This window comes from Pteropus medius, unplaced genomic scaffold, assembly GCF_902729225.1.
Source record: "Pteropus medius unplaced genomic scaffold, Ma_sr-lr_union100, whole genome shotgun sequence".
NCBI lineage: Eukaryota > Metazoa > Chordata > Mammalia > Chiroptera > Pteropodidae > Pteropus > Pteropus medius.
This window is the reverse complement of record NW_024347862.1, coordinates 511,840-539,420: the sequence shown is the minus strand read 5'-3', so window position 1 is coordinate 539,420 and position 27,581 is coordinate 511,840. Positions and strand designations below refer to the sequence as shown.

The window sequence follows — 27,581 nt, the reverse complement described above, 5'->3', positions numbered from 1 at the left end:
GTAGGACCCAGTTCCTCTCCTTCCTCTTATATTTGCTCCAACATAATATATATATTGATCTCTGCTCCCCTCCTTCTTAATACAGAACTCTTAAAACCCTTGAATTTTCCTGGGTGATAGACGTGTCTTTCGTTCTAAAGACGTGACTCTTGGTGAGCTCCTGGGTGGCCCCTGGGTGGGAGCTGATCACCAGAAAGACCAAGCTGTGATTAGAAGCTTGGAACTTTTAGCCCCACTCCCTCATCCTCTGGGAAGGGGAGGGGATTGGAGATTGAGTTAACAATCCATCATGCTCACTGAGGAAGTCTTCATAAAAATCCCTGAACTGCAGGGTTTGGAGAGCTTCAGGATTGGTGAACACATCCACGTGCAGGGAGGGTGGTGTACCCCAATTCTACGGGGACAGAAGCTCCTGCACTCAGAACGCTTCTGGTCTTCATGCTATGTATCTCTTCAGGTGGCTGTTCATCTGTATCCTTTATCATATCCTTCATAATAAACTATTAAACATAAATAAATGTTTCCTTGAGTTTTGTGAGCCATTCCGGCAAATTATCCTCCATGAGGGGGGATTGTGGGAACCCTCAACTTTGTAGCTAAATTGGTTAGAAGCATGAGTATCCTGGGAACCCATTACTTGTGACTGATGTCTGTAGAGAGGGCAGCTTTGTGGGACTGAGCCCTCATTCTAGCTAGTTAGTGTCAGAAGTAAATTAAATTATAGGACACCCAGTTGGTGTCCAGAGAGCTGGAAAATTGGTTGGCATGGGGGAAAAAAACAACATATTTGGTGTCAAGAGTGTTGTAAGAAGAGAAAGTTTTCCTTTACCCCTAAACCAACCCATGGGAACTTTTCCTTAGAAAGGTTTTACTGGCAATTGCTATAATGGAAAACAGAAGGGATAACAAAATAATAAGACCAGGAATGTGACAGCGTTTTGAGTAATTTTGCAAAGATCTTAACAGTTGCTGACTTCTAGCTTAGACATCAACCTGAACCCCTCCAGATTCCTTCCATCTAGATCATCATGTCAAGTGGGCTTTCCTGGCTAGCTCCTCCTTCCACCGGAACCTTCTATCAAGTACAGAAACTGTGTCGAAGCCCCCGCTCTGGACCCTTCACCTTGGATTCCTTTCAGTCTGCAGTTGGCTTCTAAAGAAGTCATCCCCGCCTCTCCCTGAAGGAAAGGATGAGGAAGCCCCTTCTTCTCTAAACAGCAACCGATACCAAATAATCATCTACTAAAGTTTAAACCATAACTATACCTAGAAACCCAGGCTGTTAAAGCTAAAGGAACATTAAATATTAAATCTACCTTTCTCACTTCGAAGAAAGGAAATAGGATTCCAAGAGAGAATCTCAGATCCGAGACTAATCCAGTCTCCGATTCCCAGCTGGTTTGTTATTTGAAACACATCCCACCCCTTCCCTGCATGTCTACTTGCTAATATCGTCAGACCAAAACAAAAACTGATATCTGAAGTGAAAAACATTCTCCAAACAAAATGAAACTTTCTCTTAGGAAATTTGGGGTTTCCTCCTAAGGCAGGTGCCTGGCTTCCTCTGCATGATGGACCCTCTGGCTCTCCTGTGCCTCACTCCCTCACCACAGTGCAGCCCCAGAGGCCTTCTCTCTCAGGCCCTCCTGTGCACCCGCTCCATCTGGCCCCCAAGCCCCAGACCACTACTCTCCTGATGAAAGGTTCCCATCCCTCTTCAACTGGGCTGTGTCCCATTCTCGACCAGGCTTTCCCTGGTCACTCTACCCCATACACCCACACACACCCAGACCACAGTTCTCCTTCTTAGCGTCACTTCATCTCTTCTTTGCACTTACCACATCTGCCACTTTCCTTTCTCTTCGCCTTTGACTTGTTTGCTCTGCCTCCTCAGCTAGCTGCACAAAATAGGGCTGTTTCGATCCTAGTCACTGTTGTATCGTAGCCCCTAGCACCATGGCTGGCACATGGCGGGTATTCAGTAGATACAGGGAAAGTGTTCATAGATGAGATGACGTCACAGAGCCAGGACACGGATTTTAAATACTTACAACTTTATTAGGAGTAGGCTGTTGTCCCCGCAGCAGCCAGCCCCCATGTATACACAGTATACACAGCCCAGCCAGGTCTTGCCATCCTTCTGCAGTATATGGAATGCAAAAGAACCAAACACAAAACAGGGGAGCTCTATAAATGAGTGTCTAGTGCCTTCCAGAGCCAACTCCCAGGCTGGGAACGCTCAAGTCTCTCCACCTGCCCTCAGCTCCCACTCCAGTATGGCAAGGCCCAGAAGTTTGAACTCCTTCAATCAGTGCACACAATGGGTAGAGGAGGCAGGGGGCTCCTAAGCCCAGATCCTTTCTGGTCCACACCCCACAGAAGAAGTTGCTGGAGCCCTCACAATGTTCCTCTCCTCCCATAGACATTAGATGCCATCTTAACTGTTTTATTCCATCACCAAAAACCTGTGCCTTGAGGCTTGTTTCTGCTCAGCCTTGGAGAGCATGGTGGGATTAGTGAAATGGTTAGAGATAGGACAAACCTCTCAAGTTGTCTTAGTCATACTTCTTTTAAAAAGGAAAAAAAATTAAAAAGAAAAACATCATGACAGAAAAGAGCATTAAGACCAGCTTGTATTAAGAACAAGATTGGTTGTCCCCCTTGAAATGATTTATAAAGCCACTCTGCTAGGGGACCAGGCACCCCCACTGATGGCAGCTCCCTTCCCACCCACCCCATTCCCCGGCCCATTCTGCACAGCCCCCATGCCACCCTATCCTCACCGAGGATGGGTGCACCAAGCACAGGGCGCAGTGCTGTCGTCGGCTAGCGGGACCCGCATTTGGCCTGGCACCCCGGGTTCTTTGTGCCCTGCAGCCCCGCAATGTTCACTCTTGCACAGAGGAGGAATCTGCCTCACTTTGCTCTTCCAGGAATACTGCAGCTCTGCCTCTAAGATCTGCACACCCTCTGCCCTGCCGTAGGAGCTCTGCTCAAGGGCCCAGCCCAGAGTTAGACTGGGATTAGAACACCATCATGGAGGCCTGCCTGGCTGACTGGCTGGCTGGTCTATGTATTCTGACTCTTAGGGGAAACCAAATAAAAGACACTTGCCCTGATGTCACCTCTCTGAAATCCAGGACTCATTACCTACACTCGGAAGCAGAAATCTCCCATGTACCCACTAGGGTAGTTGTACCCTCAAATACCCTGCTTGGCCAAAGGATCTCTAACCCCAAAACATATTCCCACTTAGAGATATAGAAAATGCCCTGCTTGCTACTCCCCTAGCATGTCTCCGAGACTGACAAGTCTCCAGCAGTTCCTACTGGTGCTGCCAAGGGCTCCTGGGTCAAGTAATTGATTCTTGGTATCTCCTGACCTGTTCCCATGGCACCCAGAAGAAAGAGACCCTGTCTTTGTATTTTGAGCCACAATGAGTGGCCAGGTTGTGGAGAGCAGGAAGCCATACACACAACCTCATCTTTGTGTCTGGGCAGCTCAACCTACAGAGGACAACATCAAGGTCTTCTGGAAGCACCAGGTCACCACTGCCCCAGGGGAAGGGACAAGGGTGGGATCCCAGAGAGCACAGCCAGAGGTAGCAAAGAGTGAACCCCATTTTCCAACTGCAGAAATTGCAGCCTGGGACGCAATGTGACTTATGCCCAAAGCCAAACTGCATGGAGTTGTCTGAATGAAGACGAACCTGCAGGTACATGGATATTCAGCACCCAGCCCTCCTGGGCTTACCTCATGCCCTCTTAGTGGGCACAGGACCATGGCCACTTGAAGCTTCTCTGAGGCAATGCAGAGCCTACAGCATCAGCCTAATTTATACCTGTGTCTCTGGAGGAAGAAGCCATCAGAACTGGGGCCTCCTCTCCACCCCAAGGTGACATTCTTCCAAAGCTCAAACCTAGCCCCAGTGACAGGCAGAACCCTCTAGATCTCTTTTCAAACTCCTTGCTTTAGCCACAGAATCCATCTTCCCTTATAAGTTTAGGCATCTTTTTCAATAGTCGGATCCCTCTTTAAGAAGACAATAGGCTCCCTATTGACTTCCTATCTCTACCCACCAAGTCTCAGAGGACACCTACATGAAAACCCTTCCACTAGTGTGGCATCCTGGATGACACAGGGAGACGAGGTGGCTCTTTAAGGAAGTACCAAGAGTAGAAGGAAGATGAGGAAACTCAGAACCCCCCTCTACATTAATGTATTTTCAAACAGAGTGGCCCAGGCTGCAGGTATATCACCCCCACTCTCCCCTCAGCTCCTGCTCACCAGCCACTCATTTTTATTGTTCAGTCCATGTCAGTTAGAAAAGGAAAGCGGGCTAAAAGCACCTTGTTCAGAGATGGCTCAGAGCCCCTGCAGCCACCTGAGGGTGCCAAGCTGCTGGGCCATGGCTCTTCCAGCAGCCTGTAGCCTCCCTTACGGGGGCCAAGGTCCCTGAAGTTCTGCCTGGGAGGTGCCCGTCCTCCAGGTCCTTTGGAAACTGGGCCCCAGCCCCAGCACCCACTTGCCCAGCACCCGCACCTCTCAGCCTCTCCCCGAGACTGGGCTCCAGAGGAGCTGGGCGTGAGGTAGACTGTGCATTAGTTACTCAGCTCCCCTCCCAGGCCAGGGAGGAGGAGGGAACCACTCACCCCCACCCATGATCCTTTTCCCTGGATGTGGTGATATTGTGGCATGGGCCCCTGGATGCTGCCCTCTGCCCACAGCTCCAGCTGGCCAGAACACCGACAGCACCAATGGGGTGGACAGTGAGGAAGAGAAAGGTATAGTCCTATTCAGCATGGCCTCAAGATGCAGAAGTCTAGTTCTTGGGGCTTCCGGCGCAGGTTGCACTGGTCCCGGGCCAGCAACCGTCCTCCATGACCCAAACACTTGAGTGAACGTCTCTTAAATCCTCGGCCACAGCTTTTGGAGCAGGGTGACCAGGCGCCGAGCTCCCAGGTTGGGCAGGGGTCCCCACAGGCTCGCATCTCCACTGGCCGATGAGTCGCATCACAGGCAGATGCTGTGCGCTGCCCCAGGGAGCCATGACAGACCACTGCCCGCTTCTGCAGGCCACTGCCACAGCTCATGGAGCACGGCCCCCAGCTGCCTGCCACCCAGCGTGCAAGGGGCCTGTCGTCCGGCTGCTCCACTTGATTGGAGAGGCTGAGGACGCTGTTGTGGAGCACGGAGGGGGCCCGGGGATCCTTGGGGTGGGAGGACTTGTCCTCCCGGGGCTCTTTGGGCAGATAGAATGAGTAGCGGACCCGTGGTGGTGTCATCTTCCCCACAGAGAGGACCTCCACGGTCAGGGGCTCCAGGATGGGCCGGGAGGCCTGCAGGCTCTCCACCGCTGTCCCTGTGCCACTGTAGCGCAGCAGGCTGCCCTTCACCACCAAGTCCCGCTCCATAGGTGACACCACAAAGTGCCCATTGAGCAGGTACTTGCCTTGGCTGTTCTTTAGGGCAAGGTAGTTGTCATCTCCAATCAGCCCTTTGTAGCCACGCTGGCGGATATCAATGCTCGAGGCACCTGCAGGAATGGCCACCACGAAATTGTAGCCGTGCCTGTGGTAGGAAAAGAATTGTGCATTACACAGATGCCTGGACATTAGGACCTCATTTCCTCTAAAGTCATAACTGATGGCCCTTTCACAAAGCCTGGGGTAGGTCATGAAGATGACAGAAAACAATGACTAACAGGCTGCCTCAGAGGACCATGGAGGCATACAAGCTGAAAGGCAGAAGGGAGATTGTCATCAGGTCATCTGAAACTAAATATGCTGGCTGTATTGCCTCATGATCTTTTTCCTTCGATACGTTTATATTTTGGTGAATTCTATCATGGGAGTAAAAGCAGAGTGTTGGAGTCAGAGGGATCCCTACCACACACTTACTGTTGGCCTTAGATAAGTTACTTAGCTTCTCAGTTTCCTCACCCATAGATAGAGCTCATAATCATACATATCTCATCAAACTGTAATTAGGATTAAACAGCTACGGTACATAAAGAATGAAGCATAGTACCTGGCACACAGTAAGCACTCAATAGATATGATCTATTCGGAGAAGGAAGAGGAGGAGAGAGAGGAAGAGGGAGGAGAGATAAGTCTGCAGTCCCTGAGTCCAAGTGGGGCTGAGGCCTTCATGCAGACTGGCCCTAGAGTCAGGGCCCCAAATCAAGCCTTGACTAGGACACCAACTCCCTGGTGGCTTTAAGAAAGTCAGTCTCTCTGGGTCCTGGTGTCCTCATTTATACAATGAGCAGTTAAACAAGCTGATTTCAAAGGTTCGTTCCAATAGAAACCCCTGCCATTTAACCAGCGAAGCAAGTCTGGAGTATTGACCTTTGATTCTTCACTTGACCTCCCTACTACAGATCCCTGTGAAGGAAAGCCTAGGACACCACCTGCCTGCAGTGTCCAAGCTACCAGAGAAGTTGTCCACTTCAGAGCTCAGCCTGGGGCCCTGTAACCAGGAAGCAGGGCAGGGGGTGTAGTGGGGGTGCCTACTCAGCCAAGGCTCCTGGGCAGCCATCATCAGCACCTGGATGCCCAGGTTTTCAGAGCCAACCGTACCTGCCTCTGAAATGAGACCTCGAAGGCTCTGCCTGCCCCAGCTGCTCCCAGAACGTGGGTCAAGACTTTCAAAGGGGCATATTCCTCTGGAAAAATTAAAAGATAATGTGCTAGACCTCAGAAAGCACAAGCTGGGGAGCCCCAAGCCCTGGAGTTGGGACTAAAAGAAGCCCGGAGGCATTTTTTCTGCTGATCCCAGCACAGGTCTCCCAGGAAGCGGGGAGTCCCTCAGTCCTAGCTTCTCACTCTGCCTCTCTCTACAGTTAAGTGCCATTCTTACTTTAATCTGGTCCCCAAGGCCAGAGCCTCAGGCTCATAAATAAGGGGAGGCAGTCACATTTTGCCTCCAGCACAGGTACGTTTTGTTATCGTCGTCATAAACATTTAGAGAGCATTTATTATGCATCAGGTACTACGTGAAGCATTTTACTTGGACTAACTCCCTAAATCTTCACAGCAGCACTACATGAAATATATTAGTGACATGCTCATTTTATAAGTAAAGAAATCTATTATTCTAGAGGATGCAGCACTTGCCCAACATTACCCAGAAAATGGGGAACTGAGATCGAACCCATTATCCTAGAACTCTAGACAGACCCTAACAACTCTCTGCCATCTCCCTGAATAACTATTCTCTGTTAAATGGTGTCCTCCTCAAGCATTCATCTTTGCATTCATCTTTGTTTGCTGAATGAATGAATGAATGAATGAATATCATACTCAGAGAAGAGTGTGAGTGGCCTCTACAGCAAGGGTACTGGCCAGGATCTGACATATATTCCAATCTAACACCAGCTTCCAATGCCTGGACAAAATGCTGCTCACCCCTTCTCCCCGCTGCACCCTGGCCTCACCCTTCAGGTCCCAGAACTCACATGGGCTTGGTGAAGAGTCCCGTCACCTTCTTACAGCTCTTGTTGTCTCCCCCACACACCCCACATTTGTCAAACTTCTTCTTTGAGCCCAGATTCCCATCACAGCCAGCCTTGATGCATTTGCCCTGGACACAGACCGAGGTTGAATCAGGGGTACACAACGTTCCATCCACCACCTGCAGTGCCCCCAAAACAGAAAAACAAAAGGAGAGAGGATCAGCTCAAATGGGTTGTCTCCCCCAAAACCTTGAACCTGTCCTGACCTCTGCCCCAGGCTTGCTCACCTTGGGTGCCAGCACGTAGAAGTAGCCCGTGCCATTGGCTCGGCAGATGAGCTTGCACTTGTCCTGAGGAGACACGCCTGAGTACTTGGGCACCCACACCACAGCGAGGGTGAGCCGGTTGGTGCTGTGGTTGTAGCCATTGAAAGCTTCACACTGCTCCTCACGGAAGCTCTTGCCAGAGGCTGGGGAGGGAGAAAGCAAGAGCAGGAAGCTAAAGGGAAGGGCCGAGGTGGGGGCAAAGGAGAGAGCCTTCCCAGGGTGCTCAGCCTCCCGTGGCTCTAAACAGCTCCTCCTCAGCCTCAGTTGAGTGATCCTCAGGCCTGAAGCCACCCCATCTCAAAGGACTAAAGCAGACTGAGACGACAGGATGAAGGGCACAGATCGTAATGCATCTCCCAGGTACTGTGCCACCTTCTCCAGGAATCTGGTCTTAAACCTCCCGTTATAACAGGTATCCTAATCCTTTACTCTATAGAACCCTTCAGCAGTCTACTGAAAATATTTTCAGAATGTTAATAAATGCATAAAATAAATTACATAGACTACAAAGAATACCAATTATATCAATTTACAACTATTGATATCTTTCGAAACATGTTTATGATAAATGTTTCCTTATTAACACATTAAATGACAAGACTCAGTAACAAGTCTATAACCATTATCATTTTGAAGTAGTGACAAGCACAAATGGCATTTTAAGAAATCTGCCACAACTGAAATGTCATATGAAATATCCATGATTTCTCTTGGTGGCAAAGTCACTGGTACTGCTACTACTAGTATTATAGTAGTTTTTTAAAAGAAATACTAAATTTTAGATAGAACGGTTAGTAAAAAATACTAAATTTGTAATTGAAGGAAATTCTAAATTTTAAATTTAAAAAAGGTTAGTAAACATAGATATAATTTTCTTCCCATCTAACTTCATGGGCCCTGGATGAAGAATTCCTAGATGAAGATGGGCTTGGGACTACTTAACTAAGAGGACTTCTAGTGTATCATTCCCTTGAGCCATTTAACCTCCCAAGTCTAAGCATCCTGAAGAAAGCACCCTTGCCAAGGGAGTGGGCAGAGAAATGATCCCCAGAAGAACGAGCACCTGTGCACTCCCAAGCTCTGTCCTAAGGCACAGAATCTTGACTGCAGTAGCTTTGTGGCCATGAACCACCCAGAGTGAGAGCTGTGACCACCAGCATGGCCTTTCCCAGGCCCTGGCCACCACTACTTTCCCTCCTTACCTGTGCTGGGGCAGGGTTCGAGGCTGCAAGATCGGTATTTCACCCTCACTCCCTCGCAGTACCTGCCCCCATTGGCAGGGGTGGGGTTGCTGCACTGCCTCCGGGCCAGCTGCACTCCCCCACCACAGGTACGAGAGCAGGGGCCGTAGGGCTCCCATTTGGCCCAGGAGCCATCCACCTGTGAGGAATAATCTGTTATACTCTTGCAGAGGTCAGGGTACCACACTCACAACCTAAGTATACAGAAGGGTGACACTGGTACAGCCTCCACAGTCCCATCCCACTGGAATGAAATCCACTTGGTATCACCAGGGAAAACAAATGATCAGTGTGCACAAGGCCCACACAACATTTCAACCTATTAATTAGCAAAAGACAACTGTTCTCCAGTATAAATGAGACCACTCAAAAGAGAGGCATCTTGGGCTGTGGGGTCAGGCAGCCAAGTTCTACAGTCTCCTCTGCCCTCACCACATGGATGGTCTTGAGCAAGTGGGGAAACCTCCTTAAGTTTCAGGTCCTTCATCTGCAAAAATGGGGCCCATGATACTCAGGCGTGTGGTCAGATGGAAGATTTAAATGATGCAACATGTATGAAAATTCCTAGCACTGTGCTTGCCGTCATTTAGTTCGAAGTTTCTTCATATTTATTGTTAGTGTGTTTACAAGAGTTTTGGATCTAAGGTATGGCCAGCCCCCATTCTTGCCAATAAACCTTGTGACCATAGACATCTGAATATTTTTATCTGTAAATGTTCTATAATTCAGGCTTTTCATCAAACCAGACTGATCTTAACCTCATTAGGGGGTTGAATTTGAAAAAGTTGCAGTATAAGCAGTTCTAATGTTTGTGCTAAGAGGAGATAGACATAAAAGACTATTAAGCAATCTTAGAACTCTATTTGGATTTAGGGTGAATTATGCAGTGTTGTCTTATTTTTTAAGAGGGTGGAGAGGAGATAGAAAAGTTATAGTATTCATTATGTTTTTCTTACGATGACAGTAAAGTGAGTTTTTATCCCCTGAACACACATCAGTTGGGCAATAGAGGAAGCAGCCCTGTTGTACAAGCCTGGGATTAAAATGCTGTCACAGATCATCCAAAGCCACTAACTCACATGGAGCTAATCAGGAACTGGCTACATGCAGTATAAACACTTTAACTTATGTGTATATTCAGCATATTTATTCTATCTGTCCTTCTATCAGATAGTTCTTGTTTCATTGTGTCGACATGTCTGTTTCATCCTGTAAACACCCTTTCCCTAGCCCTGGTTTCTCCTCACACCAATGCCCCACCTCATTCCATCCCTTCACTTCTAAGACGATGCCCCACCTCATTCCATCCTTTCACTTCTAAGAGAGTCCTCTACATTTGCTCTTTCCACCCACTCTCTGCTCAGGGTCTTGCAATACGGGTTTCATCCTTACCACACCATGGAAGCTATTCTCAGTCAGCAATGACCTTCTAAAGACCGAAAGAGTCTATGCCTAGGCCTTGTCCTCTCCAGTTTCTCTGCAATATTTAATATTGTTTCTCTGGCTTCAAGACAATGCTGTCGTTTTTTACTTGGCATCACTTCTTCCTACCCATTCCCATAAGAAACATTCATCATGTTCTTGCAATGTGCCATTCATTCGTGCATCCACCAAATATTTGTTGAGTTCCAACTACATGCCTGACACCCTGTGCAGAAAATTCCTGCCCTCAACGCTGTTGCAACCCCTAGCAGGAGAAAGTAAACAATTAAAATAAGCTTGTTCACTCAGAGTGTCAAATGAGGTTAAAAGCAGGTGGGAGAGAGATGGGGAGGACCTAGATGAGTTAGGGTACTCTGTATTATAATGAGTCACAGAGGCCTCATTTCCTGAGGTGATGTTTGTGCAGAAGCCTGAAGGAAGTATAGGAGGGAGCTATGCAGATATTAGGGAAAGAGTATTCCAGGCCGAGGGAGCAAGTGCAAAGACCTGGAGGAGGAAAGTACCTAGAGTACTCTAGGGTCACAAGAACAAGAAAAGCAAGCAATGAAGGCAGATACGGCTCATTCATTCTGAGTGAGGGGCAAAGCCCCAGAAGTGGCATAACTTGATATATTTTAAAGGATCTTTCTGGCTGCTATGGTTGGAATAGTCTGTAATAAGTAAGATCAGAAGCAAGCCAATCAGTCAGGTAGCAACTGTAATATACCACGAGAAAGGGGATGGTGGCTTGGACCAAGGTGACAGCAGACGAGGTGGTAAGAAATAGTTAGATCCTGGATCTTTTTTGATGGTAGAGTCAACAAGATTTGCTGAGATATTGAATGTGAATTGGAGTTGCCAAAGAAGGTTTAGGGGAAATGAGTAGGAGCTTGGCTTCCCAGATGTTGTGTTTATGATGCTTATCAGGTATCATAAGTGATGGAGATGTCAAGATTCCGTAGGACATTCAGGTCTATAGTTCAGGGAAGAAGTCTATGCTGAAGTTAGTAATGTGGGAGTCTTCAACATAGAAATATTAATAGTGTTTAAAGCCAGTGGTGTAGACAAATCACCTAACAAGTTAGTGTGAATAGTAAGGAAGGCTAGGGACTGAGCCCTGGAGCTCTCCCATACTGGGAAAAGAAGAATGTGAGAAAAAATTAATAACTTGATATATTTTAAAGGATCTTTCTGGCTGCTATGGTTGGGAAGGGGCAGTTTGTAAAGGAGGAAGGAACCAAGAGACAGTGAAGACTTTGTTCCCAGAGGAGAGAGTGATCGACACACAAATGCTGCTAGCAGGTCATGTAACTTGAGGAATGATGACCAATCATTGACTTTAGCAATGTAGAGTCCAATTAGTGACCTTACAAAGAGTCATTTTGGTGGAATGGCGTGAGCAAAAGCCTGATTGGAGTGAGCTCCAGAGAAAAATGGCAAAACAGGAATTGGACAGAGCAAGTTTATACAACACTTTTGAGAAACTTTGCTGTTAAAGGAGTCAGAGAACTAGACTGAGATATATAGAAAGGAAGTAGGAAATTGAGAAGTTTTGTTTTAGACAAGAAAAATTACAGCAAGTTTGTATCCTGATAGAAATGATTCAGGAGAGGGAAAAATCCGATAATGCAGAAGAGAGAGATGAGATGAGAATTGTTAGAGCATTTTCCTCAAATAGACAAGAGGGGAAAGTGTTTCAGTGCAAACCACAAAGCCTTGCCTCAGAGAAGAGCACGGACAGCTCATCCATTGTCAAGATTATATGGGCACAGAAGCAGGTCAGATGGTTGAGGTAGTGGTGGAAGTTGGTAAAAGTTCTCTTCTGATTACTTTTTTCTTAGTGAAATAGAAAGCTCACTGGCAACATGAAAATGAGGAAGAAATGGTTGATGATGAGAGGAGAGAGGTGGTGAAGGTGTGAAGTAACAGTTTAGGAGGTTGGGAAAGCGAACAAACTAGGGAAATAAATATGATAGGACTCCTGAGCAGCATTATAGACCTACCTAAGTTTCCAGATCATGAATTTAAACTGAGGTCAATAAGCACAATTGCATGTCTTTCTTCAGCCATATTCACCTATACTGACATAATCGAGTAGGTGAGAGAGTTGGATTCCCCCAGGGTGGTAGATTATCCACATGAGTATGACAAAGAGAGACAGGGGCATGAGAGTCAAAAGTGTAAGTGAAAGAATAATTTTAACAATGAACCACAGAATCCCAGCTCAATAAAGAGGTTGTTGGTGAGGCCACGAGGGGATTGAGAGGTAATGGAACAATGGTTGGATCAATAGACCATAGGTCTAGATGGGATTGAAGAATTGCTAGAGTCCAAACACTACAGAGAGTGAGTTGGGAAAATATGGCCTTGGTGGTCAGAGTGGTACTCTTGCAAACTGAGGTCACTTGGGGGCTGTGGTGGTTAGCAAGATAAGCTTTGTGTTTGACCTTGGCTGACTAGGGCAGTGTCCTATGTGACTGGCTAGTTAAAGCAGGGTATGAAGGGACTGTTCAGAAAAGAGATTAAGAATATAGTGGATTTTGCTGCTGATAGACTGATAATTCTAGAAAACATTTGAAAAGATTGTGCTTCTCGGATCATATTTTCCTATATCTGACATCCTTTTGACTTATCTCCTTATCCTCCTAACTCATATTCTCAAGAGCAGAAACTGACCATGACTGGCCTGCCCTCAGGATTTTCTAGTCTAAATACATCATCTTGATGGCCAAGACAACTGCAATCCAGCCCCAAACCATCTTTCCAAAGATGATTCTGATGGAGCCCTCATCCAACCAACCCTCCAGCTTACCCTCCTCCCTGTCTTTGTTCCAACTCTGCTTCATCTCTCTTTACTCATCTCTCAAGCCTCTCTTCAAATCTGACCCTTCATCAGAGTTATTTCCAACCCTTCTAATGATCATTAATCTATATTCCCTATTCTTTCATGACACATTTCACACATCTGTCTTAACATACAGCAAACACCTCTTGGTATCTTGTGTTATAGTTTCAGTTCTAGCTTCCCAACTAACCTGTGAGCCCTCTGAGATATGGCCCATGTTTTATTTATTTTTCTGACCCGCAATGTATCTTACACAGTTCCCTGAACACAGAGGGTTGTTGCCTAATAAATGGCTGAAGGTTTAATTAAATATATATTCCCAGCACACCAAAAATTACATAATTCTGTACCACACCCATCTCAGGGCAATTGCTAAAGAGCTTGGTGAATGCTTTTTTATTATACTGCCTCTGTGTACATAAAACCCCAAGCCAAGCCCTCCCACAGCCGGGCCAGGGTGGGGAAGGGATGATCCTCACCGGAATCAAGGGAGAGGAGGGAGTCTTATTCCTCACTAGAAAAGTACAAATTCCTTTACTATCCCAACCCAAGACTTGAAGAATAGAAAGTTTTTATTATATTCAGAGAATATTTGGGGCTTTAAATTTGAATTTGTTCTTGTTTGATTACTACTCCTATTTATTGGGAAAAAATAACTTTTGCTCATTTATGTTTCAGTTTCAAAAAATGACAATCACAACAGAAACTGAAGCTTGGTTCAGGATGTAGTAAATTACTGAAGCTTGGCCAGAGGTCTGCTTTCCTTTAGCTTTGAGCCTTGTTCATCTATGGCCCATGGGGTCCCTGGAAATGGAACACACTCAGAAAGAGCTGATGAAGAAACAAAGGAAGGAGCCAATGAGTAAGCAACTCTGAACATCAAGGGTTCAGTTTGGGGGCCAAGACAAGGCGCAGAGCTCAGCGCTGGGACTCCTCACTCTGGTGGAAGGGCTTTCCCCACTTGCCTAAGGCCTCATTAAGTTCTCTGACTTATCATGTCTTTTCTCTCCAGTCTTAGAGTTAAGAAGGGGATAGAACCATAGACAGGAAAATTGAGGCACAGTATAGCAATGCAATACAGTTATGGCCACATAGCAAATCTGGGATGGGACAGGTTTTCAGTGAAGACCCCCAGAATCTACTCCCCTCCAGCATACTCACTCTGTATTTATTGAGATTGTGCCTCTCCACACAAGTCCCCTTGAGGCAGAACTTGCCCTCACTACAGCTGGTGCCATCTGCCCAGGGAAAGTGGCGGGTCTGGCACACCATCTGCCCCTTTGCCTTTCCAGTACACCACAGTTTGGTGCAATACTGCATGTAGGGACAGGGCTTAGAGCCCACACCAAAGGCCAGCTCACACTGCTGGCTCAGGGTGTAGCTGGTACCCGGCAGGTCCTCGGGTAGGGCGATGGGCTTGCTGGGTTGGTCTAGAAGGCAGTCGCCTGCAGAGAGTCAAGGGTATTCATTCATTAGGGGTGAGCCGAGAAAGGTGAGGCTTGGCTAGCTAGCCCAGTATCTAAATGGTAGGCAGAGAATGAAGCAAGGGGCAATGGAATGGACCCACTTCAGATCCCAACTCTTTGAGGCCACGCACACCTTAGGTAACAGTGGACAGGTTCAGAGAAGTGGTGAGCACTGCCAGCAGTGACAGCACTGATGCCCCTCCTCTGTCGTCCTGGCTTACCATGCCCGCTGTCCAGGAAGTCGGTGATGATGGCAGCACTGCAGGCTGACCAGGGATTGGCACGGTCAATCTGGATGAGCGTTGGGGACATCATGTGGTTGGCTTGGAGTTTCCCAAACACTTCCTCACAAACTTTCACATTGTCGTGGGGCATGTTGAACACATGGCCTGTGGATGAGGCAAGAGGATTCAGTGGGCTGTGCAGTTTAGAAGGCATGGGGGGGAGTGTGGGGAGGATAAGCTGGGGAAGCTAGTGTCAGTGGTTTTCAGGCTGGTCATTTCCACCTATTGATAGATTGCTTCACAAATGTTCCCAAGATCATGTTCTCGTGTTCTCCGTCCCATCTATCAGACTGTGGGCTCTGTGAGGACAGCAGTATATTTAATGTACTTTCCTCTTAGTGCTCAATTAAGACACTCTGACCGCTAATGTTCTCGGACGATATCACCAGCCAACTAGGCTGGCGCAATTGGAGAAAATCAAACAAAGCCATTGCTAAGGAAGATTCTGGCCCTGAGAGAGGATCCCTAAGGCTTCAGGACATGAGGAAGCAAAGACATGCATGTGTGTCTACATCCTGCCCAACTACCCAGTGAATCCCAGAGAGACTCTGGAGGGGAGCTCTCCTACCCCATCCAGGAGCCCTTTCCAGACTTACCCAGCTCATGAGCAGTGGTGAAGGCTGATGGGAGCCCATCATCCTCGATCACTGAACAACTTCTCTTGGGGTCGCACATGGTGCCCACGTCAGCCATGCCCAGAGTGTCACAGGTGGTGGCTCCACACAGGTCCTGCCAGGACAAGGGAGAAGCAGAAGACGGCCAGAAGTTAGAGGCAGTAACAGAGAGGACCTGGAAGGAAGGAAGAGCATTCCAGTTCATCCTCATTATAAGCCTAACCAGGCACAGCACCTTGTCAGCCAGGCCCTTTTTTCCAGAGGGCTGTGGGGTTATTCAAGGAATAGACCCAAGCTGAGAGAGAAAATTTCAGGAAGAAAGCTCTGTGGCTCACAAACTCTATCCAGGGAGGTCCTGTGGGAGGAAATTAGGAGGTACAAAATTAAACTACAAAGCCCATTGCTTTATATAGAGTTGGTCTTCCAGACCGGACACTGGCAACTCCTACAGCTGGGCGAGGCTCTGGTCATTGCCTGACTGAGGCAGGTGTGGGTGGAAAGCAAGCTCACTCTTCATTTAGTCAGCTCTGTGCAGCCTCGGTCGTGGCTGAGCGACTGCCCTTGGACACCCATGAATTAAGCTCAGACTCTCAGCCAAAGTGCCATTGGCCAAGGACCCTCCCATGCCTTAGATCTAGTTTCTTTGGGTTGGGAAGAGGCAGTGAGGTGGACACAAGCCCCTATCCAGGCACAGCTCAATTGCTACAGAAGCTCAAGGGTACCATGGGCTCAATGACTGCTAGGGAAAAAAATTAAATGGATTGTGACCTAAGTAGAAAGTTCCCTCTTGCAACAGGAGATAGGGCTTCCAGCAGCCACCTTGACAGGATGCACTTCCAGGGGATATGGAAAGGCAAAATGAGGTTCCTGGGGTGGATATCTCAAAGAACTCATTGAGTGTTATGAGCCAGTAATGCATCTAGATACCTTAAGAGCCCAGGATTTGAACATAGAATAAGACACTGTTGAATCGATGATGCTGGCATTCTCCTCATTACATCCTTGTCTTTAATGTGCACAGCCTTTTACAGCTAACAAGAAACTATTACATATATCACCTCATTTAATCACCACAACAGTCTTAGGAGGCAGATATATTATGATACCTATTTGTCGAAGGTGGAAACTGAGACTCATGATCATAGTTAACCATAACAATGACTTATTGAGTGATGACACCATGTGTGCACTTCGCACACATAACCCTATTGAATCGTCACAACATCCCACTGGAATAATTACTATTATTATCACCTTCCACAAGGACGGTGAAGCTCAGACAGGTACAAGTGTCAGGCAGAAATGTACCCTCAAGGTCTGTATGATTGGACACTCAGTGCTCTTTCCTACCACATCACAGCTGACTGCCCAGCAACTCCTGAGCTAACAGTCAGAAGAAAGAGCTGTGTGTGTTCTCTCCTGGGAGCCAAGATGTTTATGTAAAGGTTAGTGCAGGACATAAGGAAGCGGAGTGGACAATGGGGCCCATATGTCCCTGGACACTAGAGTACAAGATCCCCACTAAGGCTGTAGCCTCTGAAAACTCTAGCCAGGTGGTCACAGCCTATGTTACACTGCCCCGGGGCCACCACGTCCACTCACTGCTGGCCTTGCGTGTGAGAGAAGGCACAGGAATAAGAACTGAGAAGTCTAGATTCTGGTCCTGGTCCCATCACTTAAGTAGATGTGTGACTTTAGGCAAGTCACTTCTCTCCCCAGGGCCTCAATTTCCTCCTCTGGTGATGGGCCAGTTCTCACCTAGAACCCAGACTGTACCAGTGCCTTAAGTCTCTGCTCCTTCCCCAATCCCAGGGTGCTCAGCCCCTTCTGGTCTTCAAGGTTATAAAAAGAACACAAAGACTGATATACTTTTAGAATGGAAACACCCTGAGGATGATATTGTCCCCTGACCCATGTTGTGTAGGATAAAACTAACTCACAGAAAGTGAAGGTTACCCACGTGGAAGTTCAGAGTCTTATCCTCCTCTGCTCATCAGAAATGACTAGAGCAGATGGGGAGCTCAGACCGCGGTCTAGGCAACCACTGGAACTCAGCTGGTCAGCAGGCGCCTCTGTGGCTAAGAGGTCCTTAAAGCCAAAAGCCTCCTTCCTCTCAGGGAGGGTGGACTCTCTCTGGAGCAAAGACATGCAGCTGCAGGCCCTTCCTGGCCAGAAGCAACCTGTTCTTTCCATCAAGAAATCCAGTTTCCCTAGATCAAATGAAAGGAACAAGGAAAGAGCCGGCAAATTTTCTGAGGGTCAGGGTATAGCTGAGAGCAATTCTACGGTAACAACCAATGTCTTCACTGGGAGAAGATGCAGCTGTTTGGGGTCAGAGGCTCTGCCTGCTCCTCTTCTGCCAGTCAGATTCGCTGGGGCTTAGTCCTGTGAATGTCGGCAGGCAATGTGCGGGGCCCATCGGGGCCTTGTTTGTGGCAATGAAGGTCTCCACCCTTCTGGAATGAACTCAGATACACGCAGGCTGTTTTAACCTCTTCAGCTCTGGCTCTTGTCTCCAGAAATAGAAACTGTTCTGGTTCTTTCTGCTTGGAAGGTGTAGGCACTTCACAGCACAGCCCCTACCTGCCTCACTGCTTCTGATGATTCGTCATTTCTCCTTTTCCAGATGACAGCTGCTTTTCCAGATGTCCCAAGAATCATCTTAGCTAAGAACCTAATCCTCCTGAGTTATTCTCTTCTAGCTGTCCCTTTCTATAAAATAATTTAGGCTTGGATTTGAAATCATGGGGTTTGAAAATAAATAAATAGATAGATAGATAGATAGATAGATAGATAGATAGATAGATAGATAGATAACACCTTGCAGCAGCTGGATCCATTTTACCAAGGTTGCTCTCTACATGCCCACCACGACTACCACCAGCTGTCTTCCCTACAGACCACCTTCCTATCTCCTCTCATTTCTCCTGTCATGTACTGGGGTGCTCAGTATTTTCCAGCAGTACGAGACCCACAAAATTCAAGCACATTAACAGAAGATAGATGTGTTCTCAGGTAGCTGACTTCCTGCTCACATTGAACTCCTGGCACGTGAGCCAGTGCCCATGTTCACGGCCACATCATAGCATTCAATATTATACTCACAGAACTTCAGAGCCATCCCGTCTTTCCGCAGATGAGCAAACTGAGGCTCAGTGAACTCAGATTACTCACCCAAGACTACATGGCTAGTTGGTAAAGAATGTGGTCCTGAATCCATACCTTGTAACACCAAGGCCAGCATTGGTCTTTGGTCTGAATTGCACCACACTAGTTAGGATGTCATAATTACTGGTAAGAACCATCTGCACTAGTAGTAATACTGTCCCTTTAACTTGTTTCCCATCTGAATCTCTGGTCATGCATCACTATATTTCCCCATCTAACCCAAAATCCACTTGTTTATAATCCCCAAGAATGGGAGGACCTTGCTTTGCCAGAAGAGAAAAAAAAAACTCTAGCACTTCAGTGTCAGGGCAACATGACTAAGGATGCCTGGTGAAGAAGAAGATAACATGCCCTATACCTTCTGTCAGCAGATTCAATTTCACGGAATACAAACCCTTCAAGATGTACAAATGCTATCATAGCAAGAGACTGAGGTAACCAAAATAAGAACTACCTCAATGCAGATAAGAGGAACCCAAAGTTGTCAGGAAGAGCAAACTTCTCTGAAAATCATCACTTCAAGAGGGGGTACATATCAAATATAACAACAGTAGCTAACATTTATTGAGTTGTTACTCTGTGCCAGACACTATTCTAAGAGCTTTATCTTTATTAGCTCTTTGAATCCTCACAACAGCTTTCTGAAGGAGATGTCATTAGGAAGCCCCATCTTACAGATGAGATCCAGAGAAGATAAGTAACTAGGCCAGGGTCAAACAGTGAGCCCAGCTTAGGCAGAGAGGGACAGGCCGCAGGAAGGTTGAAATCCAGGCAGTGCAGCCTCAAAGCTGAGCTCTTCCCACCAGTCCATACTGTTTCCGGTGCACACGTACCCCAAGAATGAATGGTCTGGGGAATCTCCAGAGGGCAAGGTTATCCACACCATACCCCTATCCCCCAGAGCACAGGCTGGTCTCTGAGTGGGGAAAGGCCGGAGGAGAGGAGAATGGCAGGATTAAGTGCCGAGAGTGCTCTTAGAGAAGTGTCTACACTGCCTCCCTAGATGAGTAAGCCCCTGGCTCCATGCCCCACACCTGCATTGACACACTGATCCCATCCCTGCTGTCTGCCCTGCCTGCTGGCTCTTCACTGGGGCTCTTCTTTTCTCCAGGGAAAAACCTCAGGCAAAGAGCCAAGATGAAGTGACAGAAGAACCTAAGACTCCCTCTCTCAACCCTGCAGCCTGACAGCCTAAAACAATGTCAGTTAATGATTCCCAAACTGCCTCAGCACCCATAGCTACATGCAGTCCTCTCATTATGTCAGCACCTTCCTTTCGAAAACATATACTAAACAATGGTGTGCAGGGGCCCATCGGAGGGCAACAAAGATGTAAAGACATCCCGCCTTAAAGGAGCTTACAGTTCATTGGGACTGGCATATGCTGGAGTCCATAGTTTCCACACAAAAACAGGAATATGTCATCAGACAAGTGTTAAGTAAACTTACAAGGGCAATGGAACAAGTTTATCCCAAATGTAAATTCTGGCAAAGGACCTTTAGGTAATCATTCAGCAAAAACAAACATATACAGTAGTCCCCCCTTATCCACAGGATATACCTTCCAAGAACCCCCTGGTGGATGTCTGAAATCAAGGATAGTACCAAAATCTATACATACCTATGTGAAAGTTTAATTTCTAAATTAGGCTAAAAGTTATTTGAATGTAGTCTATCTCTCTCTCAAAATATCTTATTGTACTGTACTCACCTGTTCACCTAAAGCACTTTATGGCTTCTCATTGGCATACCCAAATTGCCAGCATCAGTACTCTTGTACTTTGGGGTAAGTAAAATAAGAGTTACTTAAACACAGGTACTGCAATACTGCGACAGTCGACCTGCTAACCCAGAGAGTGACTAAGTGACTAGTGGACAGGGAAAGTCTACGGAATGGAGAATCCAGACAAAGGGATGATTCATATCCTGGGCAGAGGGAGTAGGACTCACAAGATTTTATCATGCTACTCAGAATAGTAGCATAATAATAAATAAATAAATAAATAAATAAATAGATAAATAAATGAATAAATAAATAAACTAATAAATAAACAAACAAACAAACAAATAATTTATTTTTAGAAGTTTCAACTTAATAATTTTGGAACTGGTCAACCTCAGGTAACTGAAACCATAGGTAAGAGGGGACTAATGTACTGAGCAACTACTAAGGTAGTGATGATAACAGTGGCCATTAACTGGGTGCCTATACTAGAACACTTGGTAACTTATCCTTGCAATGGCCTTTTAAGTTAGTTACCATCATTGCCATTATCCTCATTCTATGGATGAAGTAGCCAATTCATTCAATGTGAGTTGCTAAAAGTGCAAGTTTTAAAACTCAGCTCTGCCCAACTCCAAGCCTGTGTTCTTCCCATTGTGCCAAGCGACCAAGTCCAGGAGTCAAGGTGAGGTGAAAGTAAGTGCGGAGCGATACAGCTGAAGAGAGGTTCAAAGGAAGAAGAAGAGCAAGACCTAAGGATGGAGAAAACCCCATTTGCCTTCTTGACTAAACCAGTGTTTAAAAGAAAGATTCCAGTGTGCATTACCATTGGCTGACTTACTTGATGTAAGTAAGAAAGGAGGAAGAAGAAGAATCACCCTACAAGTCAGGGAGCAATCCTATTCTACTCTTTCTTCTCCCCACATCTTCCTCCCAGAAGGAGTGGTATTGAGTTTCCTTTTAGTGGTATTCACAAAACATTAAACACCAAATCTACAAATGCCCCTCTCTGTTAATATCTTCCAAGGTCTAACTTCAAAAAAAGATCCTGATAAAATTATGATTCTTTTTACTGCATTGGGAGATATCTATAAAATACATATTATCATTTTATTTTTTAACATTTTATTTTTTACCTGAACACTAAATTTCACTGCCATATTGCGACTAGTTTCTTATAGAAAGAATGACTTCTATTTCAAAAGAGGTTCCAGAATGCTGTTCCACTCTGGATAGCTTAGAAGATATCCTCCCAAAAGATATAAATGTGTTCAAGGCCCAAACAAGAAACCCCGAGCTTGGGCTTGTGAGAGATGGAAAGGTGAAAGTATGAATGAAGAAAATCAAAGAGAAGGGAAAAGTGACAGAGAGCCTGCCTCAATAACCCCAAAAGAGAAAGAGGAGAGCATGAAGAATACAGGGAAAGAAGAGGACAAAGGAACGACTTAAAGTGATACGAAGCCCGACAGAGGAAATAAACTGAATGAAGGAATAGCAGTCAGAAAAACCACAAATTATATAAATCCTAAGTAAACAAAGTCAGTCTAAAGGAGGAAATGTCACAAAAGCAAAACATGGTCAAACAGAGAAAAGGGCTTCTACGAGGTAGACAACAAGCTTCCTTCCCCATCACCACCAGCTCCCCACCTCAGGGCCTTTCTCCAAGCTAAGAAGAATGACACCCCACTGTCCCTCAGTGCCTTTCTCCAAGCCTGTCCCTCAGTGCCTTTCTCCAGGCTAAGAAGAATGACACCCCACTGTGCTTCCAACAGTGGAGGGGTCAAGCCTCCCCCAGGGCACTTAACATACCATATTGAAATAAGCTGTCTTCCTGTTGGGCTACCTGACACATAGTGAATTCCTGGCAGCCAGAGGATACATCTTACTAATATCAGTATCTGCAGCCTTGGATAGTTCTTGAAAATAATAGATGCTCAATAAGCATTAAAAGAAAAGATGAATAAATTAATGAAAGCCAGTCTATCACAAAGTTACCCAAACAGCAGAAGCATTGGACCCTGAAGAGAGAAGATGGGGAAACACAGTCCTACTGAGTCTCAGCATGAAATATTGGCTCCTGCTGCCCAATGCAACTAGAAGCCACAGAAATTTTTCTCTTCATAGAAATAACTGTCCACCCAGAAAGACTGGCTCTACTTCTCCACAGTCCTGGTTCCAATCCTGTGCTGACCTCACCCTGCTGTTATGAGGCTGGAAGCTGATCACTTTGCAAAATCAGATGTGCACTCTTTCTCTAGAAACATGAACTTTTTCTGAATCTTTAAGTAAACTTCACAAATTGTCAAAATACTTGTCATATGATCAATTTTTTCTCCTTTGTGCACAGTAAAGAATACTCCCTGCGTCTTGTCTTCACAGTGTTTTGATTTCAACACCCCACACCCCTCCCTCTGCCTGCCAAGGGAAGACATCAGCATCTCCCCATAGCCTGGCCCAAAATCGTTTTCATGCACTGCGGCTCTGTAGGTGGAAGAGGGCGCTCCAGAGCTGCTCTCCTCTCTGGTACCCCTAACACCTGGAGCTGTAAGGGAACAAGCCCAACCCCTTCCTAACTGCTTCCTCCCTGTGGAAACCACAAATAGAGTATGATTAGTCAGAAAAAATCACTAGCCATGTTTCAGATTTCTCTGGGGGAACTAAGAAATAGGTGTCTCTAAAGGTGTCCATCAGTTCCCAATCCCATATAGATGAAAGGTGATTTATAAAGTAAGCACATTTCTAAAAACTTCTTATACAAATAAACTACACATTTGTTATATGTGTGTGTAACAGATATATAATATATATCCAAATTTTAGTTTGAAATGCATCAATTATACTAACGTTATAATAAACCAGATTTAAGCAGAGCAGCTCATACATCTGACTTAAAGGATTACTATTGACCCTTGCAAAGTAAAACAAAAGTCCCTCTTATGTTGGAGAGTAGCAGAAGACTCCTCCAGGTTCCCGGAGACCACATCTCCGGGAACCACATCTGCCCTAGTCTAGAAAGAGCAGCTGTGCACGCATGTTCTCATCACATACTGTACCTTCCTAAGGGAGTTCAAGAATGAGCAATTCCTAAGACTCTGAGAATGCAGCAGGCCCTGAAGTCTGTCCTGGCAAGGAGGCGAGGGAGTGCTGTTTACTCTAAAGCATACTTGAAGGATGGAGCTGCCAACACAACCTCCCCTCTTTCTGGTTTTGCCCTCTAGACATCTAAGAGAAAGACGGCTTCTAAAAGTCACATCTTGTGCATCGCTGCTTCTAATCCAAGTGGTCATACATCTTGTACTCATTATGCATGGTCGACGCAGCCCCCTGGGGGTCCAGCACACACCACTGACAAACAGAAGCTGTCACGCTGTTTGATGGCTTCTTCCTCAAAAGGCAGATTCTTCTGATGTCATGGCCCATATTCCCAGCAGGAGTCTTCTTTCTAGGGCTGTTTCCAAAAGTCAGCCTAGCCACTAGGCAACAGAGACTGAGGTCTGATACTTTAGAGCCAGCAAGTGACCTCCACAGGGGCATCCCAGGTAGCAGATGGACAACAGATGCTTTGCCCATTAAGATATCCTGTTCTCGGCTTTTGCTTTTTTTCCCCCAGCAATCTGACTGCCAAGTTGGTGTGTGTGCAGAGGTTGAACACCTCCTTTGTAGTTTACCCATGACTCAGGCAGCGCTTGTAGGGGCCGGGCGGTGGCAGTTCTACAGACCTCAATTGGAAGAATAAACGCAAGGAAACAGACGCAGGCCAAAGACCTCCCTAGAGAAACCAGGTGGTGGGAGGAGAAGTCTGGGAAAAGAGGAAGTTCAACTCCAGGAAGGGACTAGCTGTGCCAAATGGGTTAGTGTGGAAGACGCCAGCTCCAGCCCCGTGTGCACCAGTCCAGCTTCGAGGGGCCATTTGGAAGCAGTAGAGATTCAGAGCCCCACAGGTAACCATGGATTCTGTGCCATCCCCAGAATGCTGTGGTTAGAATAACAAAACAAGAGCATGGCACACATTCAAGTCTCAGCCCCCAAAATCAGAGGAAGCAAGTCATGTGGATGCCCTTTTTCCTCCCAGTCTCCAGTATCTGATAAATTACAAAACTCCAAAACACCACTCCTCCATTTACAAACCTAAATTCTCATAGATCCATAGCAAAAGGCAGAGTTGCTTTTCTTATCTGCTTTTCTGATCTGACCATCTTTCTAATCCCAATATTCAGTATCTTGCCAACCCTGTAGCTAGGGTCTCTAAATGCTCTTTATTGAGTTCGTACCACTTCCACACTGCCAGCGGCAGAAGCTGGAGCCCTACAGCTAGGGGTGGTCATAGGAAGTTTCAGTGAGTTGGGGTCATAAACAACCTTGCCTACTCTGCTCCACAGCATACAACAAGGCAGACGGGTGACCCTCTGCCAACAAGGACATGGGAAAATTGAAAGTGATATTCCCAACTCAGCTCCCAGGGAAACTCCACTTGAAACTCCAGGCTCCAAACAGGTGCCCTAACTAGATTGCCTGCTCTGAATGGACTGGAAGCCCCTCAAAGAGAAGACAGGCCCAGCACAAAAGGGTTTAAGAGAAACAGCAATGAAGGAGGGAGTGTTCCTGGTACTTCCATCTGTCCTTTCACTGCAACCCACAAAATATCCCAGACCCAGGACAGAGAGAATAACTGAACATGTTACCCATGAGAAATGCAGCCAGGCGCTGACCTGGGCGGTTTGGATTACCTTCCAGTTCTACAAACAGAGGGAGGAAACCTGGGAGGAGGTGTCTGAATGGACTCTGACGCCCCCATAGAAAGGAGCTGACGTCTCCCGCCCTATCCAAAGCCATCGTCAGAGCGCCTCCTATCCGCTTTGGAGACAAACTGCGGCTTCTGGGCGGCAACTTCCTGGGTTCCGGCCCCTCAGCGCCTGATCTAGGAGGCGCTGATTGGCCAAGCCAGGCCAACACCTTCTGAAGGAGAAGGCTCTCCCCGACTGGCCACGTGTATCCAGACACACGTGAGCTAGAGCTCTGCTGAGGGTAGAAGCGGGCTCTCCCTAGAATATTCAAAATGGGACTAGGAAGAGATCAACGAAATTTAAACTCGGGGGCATTGGCCAGAATAAAGGGCATTTGGAGAGCTAGGGTCAGTGACTCTAAAAAATGAAGCTATCTCAGTCCAAAGAGGTGACAGATCAACTCACCTGCCTGGTGAAGAGGATGGCGGTGTCCCAGTACTCAGGGTGCTTGTCACTCACTTTGTTCAGCTTCTTCTGCCAGGCGCAGAAGTTGCGAAGCGTCAAGGCCGCATTGCCGGTGACCTTGGGCCCCGCGTCGCGGTCTCCAAGAAGTAGCACCTTGACCACGACGATGCTAATGGGATTGAGGATGCTAGGATGGCGGTAGAGTTGAGCCGCCGTGGCCAGCAACGTCAGCAGATAATGCTCCAAGTCTGCACCGTGGAACTTGACCATTGACTCATCTGCTACCACCAGTGTCTCCACGTACCGAGGGATAGACACGAAGCGCTTGGCGCGCCCAGACCTGCGGCGGCTGCGACTCTCCCCTAAACCCGTCCGCCGAGGCTTGTAAGAGTCCAGGGCCCGCAGGATGGCCGGGTTCCAGCCTGAGGCCACCCCGCAACGAGAGGTAGGATCTCCTAGAGGCCCGCCGGGGGCGACCCGCCGCTGGAGGAGGTGTGCGCCCTGGCTGTTGCGGTGCGCCGCGGGCGCACTGGCGTTGGTCAGTGGACTAATGACATACTCGGCGCCTCTGTAGCCGAAGGCTCCGCGTAGCCCGCCGCAGAGGCTCACAGCAGCAAACGAATCCGGCTCGGCATTCACGTCCCCAGAGTAAAAGCAACGTCTCAAGACTGGAGCGCTCCCGGTGAGCCCCTGAAGGGGGACGCCCAGATGTTCAGTGAAGAAGGCCGGCGCCAGGAACTGAGCATCCGGTGTCAAGTGTAGGTAAAAGTCCTCCTGAAACGCTGAGATCTGAAAAATGAGCCCTTGATCCCCGGGGTCCTCTGGACCGCGCCGGTAGTAGTGGCGGCCGTTGATGTCCGGGTCCAGTCGAATGGGCACCACCACCTCCCGCTCTGACTCTGAGCCGCCCGCAGTTCCCGCGGCGAGAGTCAGGATTAAGATGCTTAGTAGAAGCATGGCGCCGGGCAGCGAACCGCCGCGGTCTCGGAGCGGCCGCCGGCACGATCTCTGTGCAGCCCTCGCACCGGAACCACCAACGCTGCGGGCAGCCGACAGCTCCCAGAAAGGAGAGCAAAGGGAAGGCGACTCCTCCCAGAGCTGTGAGAGTCCGCCGGGTAGCCCGCACCTACCTGCGCCTTCCCCAGCAAAGCGCGCCCCGGGAACTTAAGTGCAATCGCTGTCAAGTGCAAGGACCAAGACTTGCAGCCGAGAACTAGAGCGAGGTGCCGGACCGCTTCTCCGAACAGCAGCTACTCCTAGCGCCACAAACCGGGAGCTGGGCGAGCCTATTAAAGGCCCTTTCCTCTTCGGACTGCCCAGTCGGCGCCCCTCCCTCTCTCCCCTCCCAATCTCCCAAAGCTTGAAGCCCCGAGCCTCCAGGGGCCACCGAAGAACTCGGTCCCGCCTCCAGAGCCGAGAGCCACTTGGCGGGGAGGGAGTGGCGTTGCGCTGAGGCAGGAGGCGTGGGCTGGCCAGAGAAACCAGCACTGGAGTCTCGGTTCGCGTTTTGCCCTCGCGTTATGCCCCAGTGCCCGACACATCGGTTACTTCGGTTCCAGCGTATATCTGTCCACTCCCTGAGTGTTAGTCTTTATCTCGAGGCAGTTTGGGTGAGGAGCTGAGAATGAAGACCCAGCACGGATCCTGTCTCCCAGCCCCTGTTGTTGCAACACCCCTGCTGTTTTTTCATCACAATGTCCCCTGAAAGACCCAGAACCAAGAATTATCCCTGTAAATGTCCTATTGCCAGAAAGGCAACTTCCCAGGAACATGGAGAGCCCACCTGGAACTCAAGGCCGCCTAGGCCCACAGTCTGCCCAGGGAGCTGTGATGCGCTGAATGGGCTG

The 27,581-nt window shown here is 47.6% G+C and overlaps 1 protein-coding gene across 1 annotated transcript; it reads right to left on the bottom strand.

Annotated features, from left to right (window-relative positions):
• Positions 1-2,037: 2,037 nt before the first annotated feature.
• Positions 2,038-27,080, bottom strand: ADAMTS15 (ADAM metallopeptidase with thrombospondin type 1 motif 15). The gene is made up of 8 exons (XM_039878841.1): positions 25,735-27,080; positions 15,637-15,769; positions 14,978-15,145; positions 14,452-14,735; positions 8,985-9,162; positions 7,744-7,925; positions 7,460-7,635; positions 2,038-5,571 (listed from the first exon to the last, which is right to left on the bottom strand). Exons 1-8 carry the CDS (start codon positions 26,689-26,691, stop codon positions 4,797-4,799), a joined length of 2,853 nt encoding a protein of 950 aa, XP_039734775.1. The 5' UTR covers positions 26,692-27,080; the 3' UTR covers positions 2,038-4,796.
• Positions 27,081-27,581: the final 501 nt, after the last annotated feature.